The 13731-nt window shown below is 40.1% G+C and overlaps 1 protein-coding gene across 1 annotated transcript in view; it reads right to left on the reverse strand.

The window, feature by feature from the left end:
• LOC128362656 (dedicator of cytokinesis protein 2-like) overlaps positions 1-13731 on the reverse strand; it is a 95763-nt gene that overhangs the window by 43574 nt on the left and 38458 nt on the right. The window contains exons 25-26 of the mRNA XM_053323491.1: positions 9487-9629; positions 4604-4699 (exon numbers count right to left, since the gene is read on the reverse strand). Of these exons, the coding sequence (XP_053179466.1) occupies positions 4604-4699; positions 9487-9629 (239 nt within the window). The remainder of the gene's footprint in view (positions 1-4603; positions 4700-9486; positions 9630-13731) is intronic.

Raw genomic sequence — 13731 nt, forward strand, 5'->3', positions numbered from 1 at the left:
GGCTGGCTGCCCGGAGATGTTTTGCAACTGTCAGTTCTAATTATTAATCTGTACAACGAGAGACAAGGGGGAGAACTTTAGACAGCCCCTCTGTTTCACTCCTAAAGCTTAAACAACTCACATACACACATGAAGACACATGCAGTCGCGTATACACACTTCACACTGAAATGCATTCTCTCACTTCCTCTCAGTCATACTTACACCTAAGCATGAATATATATATATGAATACATTTATATGAACTTATAAATTTACTTCTATCACACATCCACACAAATCTAAAATTTACACTACACACATTACATCCTTGTAGCCTAAAAGTGAAGGATTGAAAACACACACTAATGCGCACACACTTGCAAAGATGCTAAAGATGACAGCTTGCAGAATGAATTAAGAGTAGCAGCTTTCCCCACTGTGCCATAATCCCATGAACAATAGTGAGAGAGAGGTAGATATGGGTAGAGAGAGACAAAGAGGAAGTTATATGGGATTGAGAGAGGGGGAGGTTGAAATCTAGTGAAGTGTGTGGGAGAAGAGAGACCAGACAAAGAAAAGTCCTCCATTCTAAAACAAGGTGGTCTATAAATTAACTGAATGTAGGACAGGTGCACCACTTTATCATTATATATATATTTTGTGAGTGTGTGAACAATATCTGCCTGTGTGTACATCTGCTTTATCATTTATTCATGGAAGCCATCTCCCTTTCTCTGTTGCCCAGCAGAGCTTTTACTTTCTCCTCTTTCTTCACTCCTCCATCCCCTTGCTCTTTCTAAGATAATCAAGACTTTTCTGCCCACTTCCCTGGTGGCACTCATCCTCTCCTCCTTTACTTCCATCTATCTTCTTTCTTTTTTTGTCTCCCTTCTTCATTCTGCAGTGACCTCTTTGCCCTGTTTTATTAAAGCCCATCTTTCTTTCATTTATCCATCCCACCCATCTCCCAGAAGTTTCTTTCTTTCTACTCTTCTCTTTCCATCTATAAGTCCCTGTACGATCTCCTTTTCCCCTCACTCTGCTGTGGGCTTGTTGTGGAAGATGTACACTTTGGATATCAGGGGAGCATACGTGTTTGTATAGTATGTGTGAGCGTGTGTCTGTGTGTGTGTGTGTGTCTGTGTGTGTGTGTGTGTGTGTGTGGTGGGATGCTGGGATACCAGAGAGAGAGAGGAGGGTAGTTTTCTCTCCTCTCCTTCCCTCATCATCAGGCTCATTAACTCCAGATGCCAGGTCCTATGCAACTCCACCTTTATAATCCCTTCAACACACACACACACACACACACACATACAGTATTTTCTCACACACAAAAGCTTGGTTACAAAAGGAGAGAGAAACTCAAAGTCTACTACACTATGACCCGCAGCAGTGGACACTTCAGAGAGATGGTGAGAAAGGGGTGTTAGGGAGATGGGAAAGGGGAGGGGGAATGAGTGGAGCACAGAAAAAGAGAGCCAAGAGGGCCTGCTTTGAACACATCAGAAGAGTGGGAGGGAAAAAAAGAAAAAGTTTCTCTCTTGCTCCCTCCTTTAGCTCCTCCATTTTGCAAATACTCTTCTCCTCTACTTTCCTCTTCTCTCCTCTCCTTTCCTGCTTTCTATTTCCATTCTCCTCCTACTCCTTTCATCTTGACAGCCTGTGATCTATTGGTATATAAAGCACAGAAGAATACTATGGACGTGAAATGAGTGCTGAGTCAAGGCCTGTGTGACTGTATGTGTGTGTGCTGAAGGCGCACATATACAAGTTAAGAACACAAAATGATTTCATATCTCCATATAAAACTGCACAAGTAGAATCTCTCTTTAAAAGGTGCTAGCAATTTGCAACTACATTTTAATTTCATTTACACACCTGTACTCACCTTTTCTCAAATGCTCTCTTTCTAATGTTGCTCTCTGCTCAGTAGACTTCCACTTGTCCTTACATCTCTCTCTCTCTCTCTCTCTCTCTCTCTCTCTCTCTCTCTCTCTCTCTCTCTCTCTCTCTCACATCTTATCTCGTTTTGTGAAAAATGAGCTATATAAATAAATTTGACTTGATTTGACACTACCCCAGCCTCTAAATCGTGCTCCCGCTGCCCATCCTTCATTCCTGTCTCATTCCGCTTTAACTGCTATCTTTCTCTCCTCTCCAGTGTGGAGCATGATTTCCGACAGCAGGAGGGATGCTTCCAGGGGGTTATGGAGGCCTTGGAGGGGGAGTATGACGTGCCTGCAGCCACTCTGACCAAGTCCATGCCAGCCCCTTCTTCTTCCAGCCGCCCCAGCACCAAGGCACGTGTCAAGAAACTCCGCAAGAAGTGTTTCTGGTGGCTCTAATCTTTTGGAAGAACAATAAAAGCCTTTTTGGCTGGCAGATGCAAACAGGTGTGGATTATGTTTCATGGGAAACCCAGAGTTCTACAGTAAAGCATCTCTCTTGTGGTCCTGTGGAAGTGCAGTATGTTTACGTGTCATGAAATTCAGGGGGGGTCAGGAATTTTTCCGAGCAGCATCCCTGTTCATGGCACTTTATCCATGGCGATCCATCCTCACTACTGAAGAAACACACCAGGGGACCAGGAAGAAAAAGAGAACACACACAAAAGAAGGAATAATGGACCAAAGGAGCCGAAGAAAGAGGTTCTCAGATCTGCCTGAGAGGGCGATTGATTATCCGGCTCTTCTCCCTTCTCTCTTTGGGAGCCGAACTTAAGCAGCTAATTTGTGATTAACTTTTGGCTGAAAGTGAGGACACTGCAACAAAAAGAGGAGCCATTGACACTTGGATGACAGGCGGGTTTACTGCTTGTCATTTGGCTGAGTGGCTGTCTAGACAGATGGACAGATGTAAAGACTTATGCCAAGTTGGATTCACACCTACAGCTGTGAATGAATCTTCACACAACAATTTTGGCTAAATTACAGCAATAAACAGTGGACTGAAATTTGAATGTAGCAACAACTGAAGCATTAATATGAGTGGTGGATGAGTGAGGGACATGAGTGGTAAACAAGTTGAGGAGCTCTCGGGTTACAAAAAGACAGCTTGTTGGATGGATATCACAGTTTTGAAGAGTGGAGATTGTATTAAGAATATATTAAGAGACAGTGTGATAGGCAGCTGATCAAAGACTGACAGGCTGTGTCAGATAATTAAAAATTCTGTCAACGCTGACTGACAGAGTGATTGATTCTCTCCTTTATTACCATCCAAAACTGAAGTATTCTGCTGTGAGCTCAATCTTGCTTCAAGGATTTTCACACACACACACACACACACACACACACACACATACAAATATATGCATAACAGGACATTCACAGGCTCTAATGCACACATGAAGTGCACTCACTGAAACACAAGCAACACCACCTCGCCCCCGGAAACACAGACACACACACACACAAATATAGAGGTAACACAAAAATAGGGGTAGACCACTAATCAATCCAATGTTAGTTATTGGCTTGTATTTATATTTCATAAATGTATTAACAAAGCAGAGACAGCTTCTGATTGAATTACAGTGGAACTAGCTGTTGATGTCTAGAGTTGCTGATGATTCCTTGTTGAAAAAATTGTGGGAAAAAAAAATCTCTGCTGGCCACATGTGGAGAGCCCAAAACCATCTGCTTTAATGTTATTGAGCAGCCACCAACTGTGACTGTCTCTTTCATTCAGTAAATACAGAAACCAAAAAAAATGTATCCAATATCTATTCCACAATCACAAATATCAGCTTCCTCACATAAAAAATTCATATTCCAGTATCTATAAAGCTGGTCTGTAGCATTCGGGCCACACTGCTACTGCTAGCCATTAACATAAGCTACATAGTAGAGCAACAAATTCAATGTTAAAATCACACACTACATGTCTACACATCTTGTCAAAATCTAAAAAAAAGTATTTTTTCAGGTCAAGGTATGTTGTCAGATGTGTCTGTGTAAAATCACAATACAATTAGTAGAAGAAAACTGTATTTTTTTTAACAATCTGCAGTATATATAAGCAGAGTTGTCGGTTATTGGAAAGTAGAACTAAAAAAGTAAAAGTCTTGTGTGGGTCTATCCCTGTTGCACGCGCACACATGCACACGCACACACACACAAACACACACACACACACACACACATTTACACACAAAGACAGACACCATTTGCACAATGCTTAGTTCAAAGCAGTTTAGAGCGTAAACCACTAATCTCACAAGGGCCTACTTCAGCGGCTTCTGGCTGACAAGTTGCCACCAATTACAATCCTGGATGATACCACACATACTAATTAACCAATCCATATCCAAAATGCCCTGTCCTCGCATTTTTATAAGCTGTTCCATAACAGTGTGTGAGCTCCCACGATGCCCCTCTCTTCCTGATCTTCCTCTTGTGTGAATAATAAAAGTGTGTATTTTGAACAAAATGCACTGTTGTTGACATACTTTGTGATTCAGAATGGACCTGAATAGAAAGGGTCATTTACTTTGAACAACATTGTAATAGAAGACAAAGTGTGAAAAAGACACAAGAGAGAGAGGGGTCTGCAATGTTTGAAACATCTGTTTATAAACAGCCAAGCATATATGGCACATGCTACAGTTGCATGTACTTACGATAAGAGCATGCTCTCGACCCATCGTGATGACCGTCCGGTTGATGATCGTCAGCAGAGACACCACTATGTCCTGGATGTGTTGAAATGTTTCTCCCTAAGAAAACAGATACAGTGAGCAGGGAAGAGATGACAGATAAGGATAGAGAGGGGAAAAAAAGACAAAGATGAGTGAAAGTTTGTTAGATTTCCTCAGGTGTAAAAACAAATACACATACAGATGCATAACAGTTTCTGTCCTGTTCACGTTGCTCCCAAGGACATTTGAGAACTTTTTCTCGACAAAACTTCAGAGACTCATCAGGTCTTGTTTGTGTAGCAGTTACCCACCACATGAACTATCCTCACTGCAAACACAACCACGTTTGCATGCACACACACAGTCCAAAGCTTCACTCAGGTGCTGAATGGATGGATGGCAGATCAAACGAATCAAGAAAGAGAAGAAAGTTTTATGAATCTGAAATTTAAAGTGTGTTCACTTTTCAGAAAATGAGCCTCAGCAAAATATTCAGTGAATAATTTTCAGGGTGAACATTTGAAGTGCAAGAGTTTTTGGACACATGCATGGGGATTTTTCTCTGCTATTCCTTTTTTTCCCCTTTAAAGACACTCATGTCATGTTTCCCTTTTTTTTCAATCCAACTTGAGGGAAACGGAACAAAGTGAATTTAAGTCCATCTGTCTTTGTGCTTGAACCTGTCCTGAGTCAAATGACTATTTCCTAGTTAGAGAAGGTCTGCAAGTTTAAAAGAAATATTTGACTTTTGGTTAAAATCTCATATTTATATGTCATCTGCATGGTCAGATGTTGATAGATATTACGACTGGCACGTTAACTATGATTAGAGCTCTATTTGATCAGCTATGATCTGCTTGTTGTTGTTTACTGCCTTTTTGGCTGAAGTCTATTCAAACTAGAGCTTTCCACAGGATGTGAAGGATTTGTCTGCTATTTGGGTTGTTTCACCCACTGAAAGCAAAATAAAAATAAGAATACTGGATTATAGTAACAACTTTTGCAATGCATCAGCCATATAAACAGTGGGCTTTGTCCCAATATTCACAAAATGTAAATACCAACTATGTTTAGTAATGATGATAAAAAACAGTTTCTTAAACCTAGGAAGGTGGTAGGTTTTCTTTTATTACTGTGATATTATATAATATATATTACAGTATACTGTGGGGATGACTATTCGTGCTTCAGGAAACATGTTCAAAACTACATTTGAATATGAATGACCCACACGTAGAATGATTCACTGTTCACTGCTCACTTTTGTTGAGCGACAACATTCACATGAGCTCAGAAAATGTTGTAAGATAACTATGAAACAGTCTTAAAGACCTAAACAAGACTAAGAGCCTACAGCCATGCTAGCAGCTGTGTGAAGCTGTAGTCAAGCATAATGGTGCTTTGAGCTAAATGCTAACGCCAGCATTTAGCTCAAAGTACCACTGAGGTCAAAAACATTTTTGAAAATGTGCCAGCTATTAATGCATGTTATGTTTGCCAAGAAAAACTAAACAATGTTTGCTGACGTGTAAAAACTGCAGGACAGAGAAATGAAATCTGACTCGGAAAAAATAGGACAAAGTCGTCCCAAAGCTTTGCATGCATGTATAAAATATGCACTTTTGTTAGAGGCATAGCTCCACATACACAAACAAAAAAAACAATTTACACACACACACACACACACACACACACACACACCGGTCAATGGAGACTGACTCAGAATTGCCTGGGGGCAGTGACACACAAGTGAAGCATCTGCTGCATCCAAATACACCTTGGAATTAATACTGGTGGGTACATACGTGTGTTTGCAAGTGTGTCTGTGTCTGTCTGTGTATGTATGTGTGCTTACAACCTCATTATCATTATTGTGTCCTTGTGTGAGCTGATCAGTAAGGTAGAAAGATGAAGAGTGAAGGTCCAAAAATAACAAAGGGAGGTAAAAAGGACCAAGTTTCAAAAACGCCACTCTCTCCCTCAGTGTGTGTGTGTGTGTGTGTGTGTGTGTGTGTGTGTGTGTGTGTGTGTGTGTGTGTGTGTGTGTGTGTGTGTGTGTGTGTGTGTGTGTGCGCGCGATGTGATGGCAGATGATTTTAAGGGCCTGATGAGAATCAAGTAGGCATGATTAAACCACATTAGATTGCACTGACTCACAGCCACAGGACACATAAAAAGTAAACAACTGTGTTTGTGTGTGTCATCGTGCGTAGCATTTCCATCTCAGACTCAGACACACACAGTCACATAGTTAGGTTGAGACACAGCTGTTGATCCTAAATAAGCCCAAATCTTTTGGCTCACTGTAGGTATTTCGGTCTCCTGGAAAGCATTTCTCAGACAGCCGTCTCTAAGCAGGAAGATGAGAGATGAGACACAATGCTCTTTCTCCCTCCTGCAGAACACAAACACGTGGAAGTTGATACTATTCATTAATTCCAAACTGTAGCCAAGCTGGTTTATCATCTCTACTGGCAATACCAGCATCATATAAGAAAGAAAAACAGAAATTATTGTTTTGGGATAAAGTGGAGAGAAAAAGGCAGCAAGCTTTGGTGAGCCATGCATCTTCCTTTATCACACACACACACACACACACACACACACACACACACACACACACACACACACACTTGCATAAACACTCAAGTTACTTATGAATTCAACACAAATTCTCCCACAGACACAGGCAACTGTCTATCGCATTCTCTCCTCTTCCATCTCGGTTTCTCCATTTGCATCTCTCTCTCTAGTTTGGAGACATCTGTGTTATGACAACTTAGCAGGTACCACCAAGAGAGAGGGAAAGAGGGACCGAGAAATGGGAGAAAAACAAAGAAGGAGGGGGGTGCAGAAAAGTAGGTGTGTAGGGTGAGGAGTGAAGATGTCTCCCGTCACCTCTTCCTCTGCTTCTGTTGTTTTTTTTTTACTTATAACACATGTTCTCTCTCAAACCCCCACCTTACAATTTCATACTATCATCTCACTAACTCTCTGTATTGCTTCTTCTAAAAAATCCTCCACCTTATTGTCTAATAAAATGACCCTTTTTACTGCCATCTGTTTAGATTTTAACACTCCGTCTTTCTATTCAAATTTTTAACTCTGTTTTTCGCTCTCCGTGCATGGCCATGAATATTTTTCAATGTCGCTGTTCTTTTCTGCTTTTGTTCATTTTCCCCCTGACAATTAAGAAAATATAGTTTGCTTTTTCAGTTAGATGACACATTTGTGTGTGTTTGTGTGCGTGCGTGCGTGCGTGCGTGCGTGCGTGTGTGTGTGTGTGTGTGAGAGAGAGAGAGAGAGGGGCACTTCATTGACAAACAACAGTGTCTGTGGTTTACAAAGAGCTGTTGCTGAGGTCAAGCCTTTTATTAAGCTATGCTACATTCAGTCTAGCAACATGTATACACTAGACACGTAGTGTGTTTGGCTTTAGTGTTACAAGATGGCACAGGAGCCAAATAGCAGTATGGAGTGTGGGTGGAAATGAATGTAGAAAATATGTTTAATATGGCAGAAAACTATATGAAGCTGTGTGTCCCTGTTTGTCTATTCTCTACATTATTGTATTTGTATGTGTCATGTCCTTTTGACACTCTGTCACTGTCTGCTTTTGTTCTTTTCCTCAACCAACATAAATTCATCTCATCAAATTCACTCCACTCTATTCATTACTTCTCTCTCTTCTCCCCCTGTTTCTCTTCTCTTGGCTTATGCTTCATTAGTGCTACCCAAATAAACAGATCTGCAAAAAGCAATACCTTCACTTCAAAGTCTCAGCAGGCTGTCAACAACTTGCAGGAGCAATTAAAAAGCCCGCAGCTGGATTCTGCAGATGCATTTGGTGTGTGTGTGTGTGTGTATGTGTGTGTGTGTGTGTCCGTATTTAAGGTGTTTAGTTCAGGAGCTAACTGGATTTTGATTCAACAGGCTAACATGCAGCAACACCCGTGGAACAAAATCAATTAGATTCTAATTGGTCAAGGGCTGCTTCACTGCACGACTGGATGACTGAGGACAAAACAGCTTAAGGCTATTTTCTTTACTCTTCAGGAGACAAATTCCAGTGGGGTGGCATAAAACTCAGAGGTAGTTCATATTCATTATATAATGCTAAAAAGATCAAGGAAATGTCTTTTAATTGGTGAATGCCCAACTTTTCCCCTCACACTTTCACAATAAAGATGCGTCATAAGGGAGGTATTGTGTAACTTCAAATGAAACAATGCCTGGCGGGTCTGTCACTCATCAGTTCCTGTCGATTTGTCTGTTTCAACTGTAAGCATCCAGTGTTTTATGATCTTGGTTGTTTTACTATTTTTATTCTTAACAGACATGTTCACCTTTTTATATATGCAAATTGTGTCTGGATGAACTGAGGACTACTGTTGTTGCTTCTCGCACCAGAAATCAGGATGAGTCACTTGAATTGTGGCTCAAGTGACCACTTAGGATCCGATTTTGTTTCCCACAGACATTTGATTATATGTGTGGGAAACAGTTAGCTATTGTTAAAAAAATGAAAAAAAGACACAATTGATCCAGCTGAAAGCTACAGAAGATTAGCATGGCCATTTTGCATATTATCTAAAGTATAAAACTATACAGAAAACCTCAAAATAGAAGATGTTGGTGGACAAAAGAGAAATGATATAACAATGTAAAGAGAGGAAGAAAAAGACCTTGCCTTGCTTCAGGTGGAGGCTGATATTACGAGCTTGTTGTGCTTTATTCACCAACATGTACCAGCCTGTTCTTTACCTCAAACCCCAACTCTACGTCTCCACTGTTCTATGGTCCCACTGCATAGGATGATGTGAATAACTTCAATACCAACAATAAAGAGTTGCTCTGTGTCTCACCACATTGTCCCTGCTGAGGACCTCCAGAATGTTGTTGAGAAGCTCCAGACTGTTTCTCCTATCATCATGAGGTCCATCAGCCATACTGGCCAGAGCCCCACTCAGCTCCCGTAGCATCATGGGTAGCAAAACATCACGGCATTCTGTGAAGAAACAAAAGTAAACATGGTCAAAAGTGTCCTGCTTAATGTGTGGGAAAAACACATAATAATCTTCTCAGCCTGTGAGAAAACTGTGTGAGACAGTATGTGTTCAGTATGTGAGAGGGATATTTTATTTACTTCTTTTGGGTAAGGCCCTAAAACAGAAAAATGTCTTAAGAAGTTCAAACACAAACCTCAACAGTCACACATCAAAATCGACTTCAATATGAATCCAATTTCAAAAATCCTCCAAAGTCTAGACTCAGCACCCTTACATCAATTGGTACTGCACATGTGGAGGCAGCTGCACCCACACAGCAGCGTGTAATGAGGCTACTGCACCCTGAAGAAGAAATTCAACCCTAACCCCAGACTTCACAATGAAGCAATATCAATCAAGTGTCTATTTACAGTTCCAATGCATGTCTGCTGCTCTGTCAGCCAGACACATCAATCACCATGGCCTAATATCTCTTTCCCATCTCTGATTAATCCTAATCTTTAGTTAATTAATCAAAAGTACCCGTGTACTTTAACGCAATACTTTTTCATTTAAAAGTGAGGCTTATACACCTTGTGTCCTATTCACCAGTAAAATACAGAGAGAGGTTGGGTCTGCATATGATTATAGTTATGTAAAAGGCCATCCACACTAAGAACAATAACAATAATTATAATTTTAAACATAATGATGTGAGCGTCAACACTTATGAACTATAACGTCCTATAAACAGCGGTGTCAAGCTGTTTCGGCAGCTAATGAAAATGGATAGACCCGTTGATGCTGTATGTTGTATGGAAAAATGATTGTGTGTTGATCAGAAGTATTTCAGGACATTAGTTGCTGTGATGTTTTAGTATTTACAGACAAACTGATGTTGAAGCGCGATGTGCAAAAGTGCGACTCCGGTGCAGTAGTCTACTGATGCACTGCGACAGCTCTGATGAAGAGTTTTTGGGACTGGAGTATCACACTTGTACACACTGTATATATGTAAAGTTACCGTATTCTTTTAAAAGGTTTAATTGAAACTCATAGCCTAACCCGAACCCAGTCTGAGTTAATATACCGGTCCAGTTCAGTTAAGCAAGTCATTACCGGACCATTAACCCATCACACTGTTTCAGATGTAAGATGTGTGTCTTGACTGTTTTTCAAATAAAAGTAAATTGAGAAAGATTTAGAGTATAAACATATGTGTTTATAGATGAATAGCTACTGGTACATAAAAAAAACACAGTCTTTATTAAGAAAGTGTTTTTCCCAGCATGACACCCCGCAAAATAGACTGCGTCTTATACACCGGTGCGACTTATACATCGTTTTTTACAGTAATTACATCAATGAAAGAGTATACCTAAGCAAAGGACACTAATGTGTGAAAATTATTTAATTCATGTTAAACGAACATAGTTAAACCTACTTTAAATTAACTAATCAATTGCATTTTTGTACTATTTATACCTGGCAAATTCATGGGTGGCCACAGCTTTTTTTTGTAGTATAAAGTCAGTCTAATAATTATAGGAAAACACTGAAGTACTAAAGTATACAAAGCAGTAGAATCTGAGGTAGAAGCAGGAGCAGTCTAACAATATACATTCTTTTTAAGCTTCTCTGAATGGGTCACTAATATTTCCAAAACGTGTTTGATATTCATTAGTAAAATGTCTTGCATGTTGAGTGGATTGTCATCCAGATTACACACATGTTGGCCAATATTGAAGTTTTATGCCAAACTATGAAGGGTGGTAAATCAAAATAATGGATTGTCTAAAGCACTGTATAGAAAATGAAATAATGTTTCTGAAATGCATTTTCATGACAAACTAACATAGCTAGAAGACAACTGCTTCCTCTGAGGCTGCACAAAATGCACAATTGCACCTATGTGCTTAGTAAACTGGTCGAATTTGCTTTTAGGCCACTTTCTAAAACTTTTACTTTTTTTTTGACAAATTGTGATGCAAGACTAAACTTCTAAAACTCTGCATTATTTTGTAAAGAATAGCACTGCCATTTGATGATTTAATCAGACTGGGGATGTGACCAGGCAAGGTCTGACAGACTATTTGAATAATTGATTGTTAATGGGGCTGTTGTACTCAAATTATCATCCGATATTTAGAAGTCAGCAGAGCTGGTGGCTTTATCATTAAAGACAGACACAATCCCAGACCACACCAAATAGACACTATCATTATCATCTTGGCTGCCCTACAACTTTACAGCAACTCCAATATTATTAAATACTAATAATAGCTAGTAGAGACAGTGAGCATATCAATTTGATTATCTGTCAGGTTCCGCAATTTAGACAAATTGGTTTTGGATCATGGATCACAGTCACAAGCCAAATTAGTAACCTGCCAGATATGAATGTTTAACTGTCATTACAAATTATGTACTATGCATTTGCAAATATGTATAAGGAAACTGATGGTAACAAATTCTGGCATTAGCTGATAGTATCATCATATTTCAAGTGTTTTTCCTCGTATCAACTGGCCTGACCTCTCCCTTTCTTTTTCTCCTCTTTCTCCATCTTTCTGCCCCCTCCACCTCAACACCTCCCCCCTCCTCCCCACCATCCCTCCTTTCATAGCCCCAGGTAGACAGAACCCATTAAAAGCTCATCTGGGCTGATGCTCGTTAGTTCCATTATTAACTGAACCAAGCCTATGCTCCTGCTGAGTGGACCCTCATTGCAACACTCACTCCATCACGAGAACATGCAGAGAGAAAGGGAGGGGGAGACAGAAAGATAGAAGGGGGGAAAATGCATGAGTCACAGATTGCCCTTAATGACTCTGAGAAATGGAGGGAGGAGAAGGAGGAGGGACCCGGACAGGTAAAGGGAATTCAGCAGGAAGAGGAGGGAAAGGGTGACATGAAAGACTGGAAAAGACTGGATGAAAAACAAAAATAGGATCTCAGTGCAAAGTAACTTTAATCTATTGACCATCATGTATAAAATATTAAACACAACCATTCAAATGGAAATGGAGTGAGAGTGAGAGAGAGAGAGAGAGAGAGAGCGAGAGAGTGAGAGAGAGAGAGAGATAGCTTGAGAATTAATCCATCCGCCTTCCTCGGTGTGGATGTACCAATAAACCTTTGGAGGACTCCATTCCCCGGTGCAGTGACCCCTAAGCCACCTGCTTCTATATTTCTATTGATCTAAGAAATAAACCCAGCTGATATTTCCTGCTGCAACACATTCAGGGGAGGGAAAGTGAAATAGATAGCAGGTGGGGGGTTGAAATGGTATCCTGTTGTGTGATACACAGCATGCTTTGTGTTTTTACTGTCAGGAGGCAGGAATAATGAAAAAATAACCATGATTGCAAGTTTCAAGGTTTATGCCTACCTTGACCCAGTGTGAATGTGCAGGAAGACGGAGGAATAAATTTACTGAGGCTCCACACATGACCTCACTACACCATTTAGAAAATTAACACTGATGCACACCAGTGCTTGGATAGACAGGTATGCAGCAGTTTTATATAAGAGGATGAGTTGCAGACACTTTCTAGCATATGATAAGTTGCTGTTGCTTTTTGGATAAAAGATCTTAAAATCTTAAACATTTGACATTCCCGGTTTGTCCTATTACATAACACACAAAATGCTGCTTTTGTTGAAAAAGAGGAAAGAGCTGAAGACAGAGATTAACAGAGCAGCCAAACAGAAACGGAGACTTAACTGTAATTCCTATCTACTTGTGGTTATTTAATTAACACTTGAAATTAAAAATACAGCTAAAACTCCCAGAAACAGACAGGTAGATATATTCAGATTTTATGTACTGCAACAATTTTATTGTCCATAGTGACACAATCTGCTCCACTCTGGTATTTATCAGCAAAGGACCTTTATACAGCAGCTGCTGACATACAAACAGTATATTTTCACCAATTTAAATAGTTATAGAAAAACAACTTGAGCCGTATGTTTTTTGAACAGCTTGTAAATCTTGCTCTCTTCTGAGATCATATGTACACAGAGTAAAACACTTTTAGTTCAGTCAGCAGCCGCTTCTCATCTTAAAATTCAGAAGACTTATTGAAAACCCATGAGCAACCTAATAGCTTACTCATC

The sequence above is a fragment of the Scomber japonicus genome, chromosome 8 (assembly GCF_027409825.1).
Source record: "Scomber japonicus isolate fScoJap1 chromosome 8, fScoJap1.pri, whole genome shotgun sequence".
Classification (NCBI taxonomy): domain Eukaryota; kingdom Metazoa; phylum Chordata; class Actinopteri; order Scombriformes; family Scombridae; genus Scomber; species Scomber japonicus.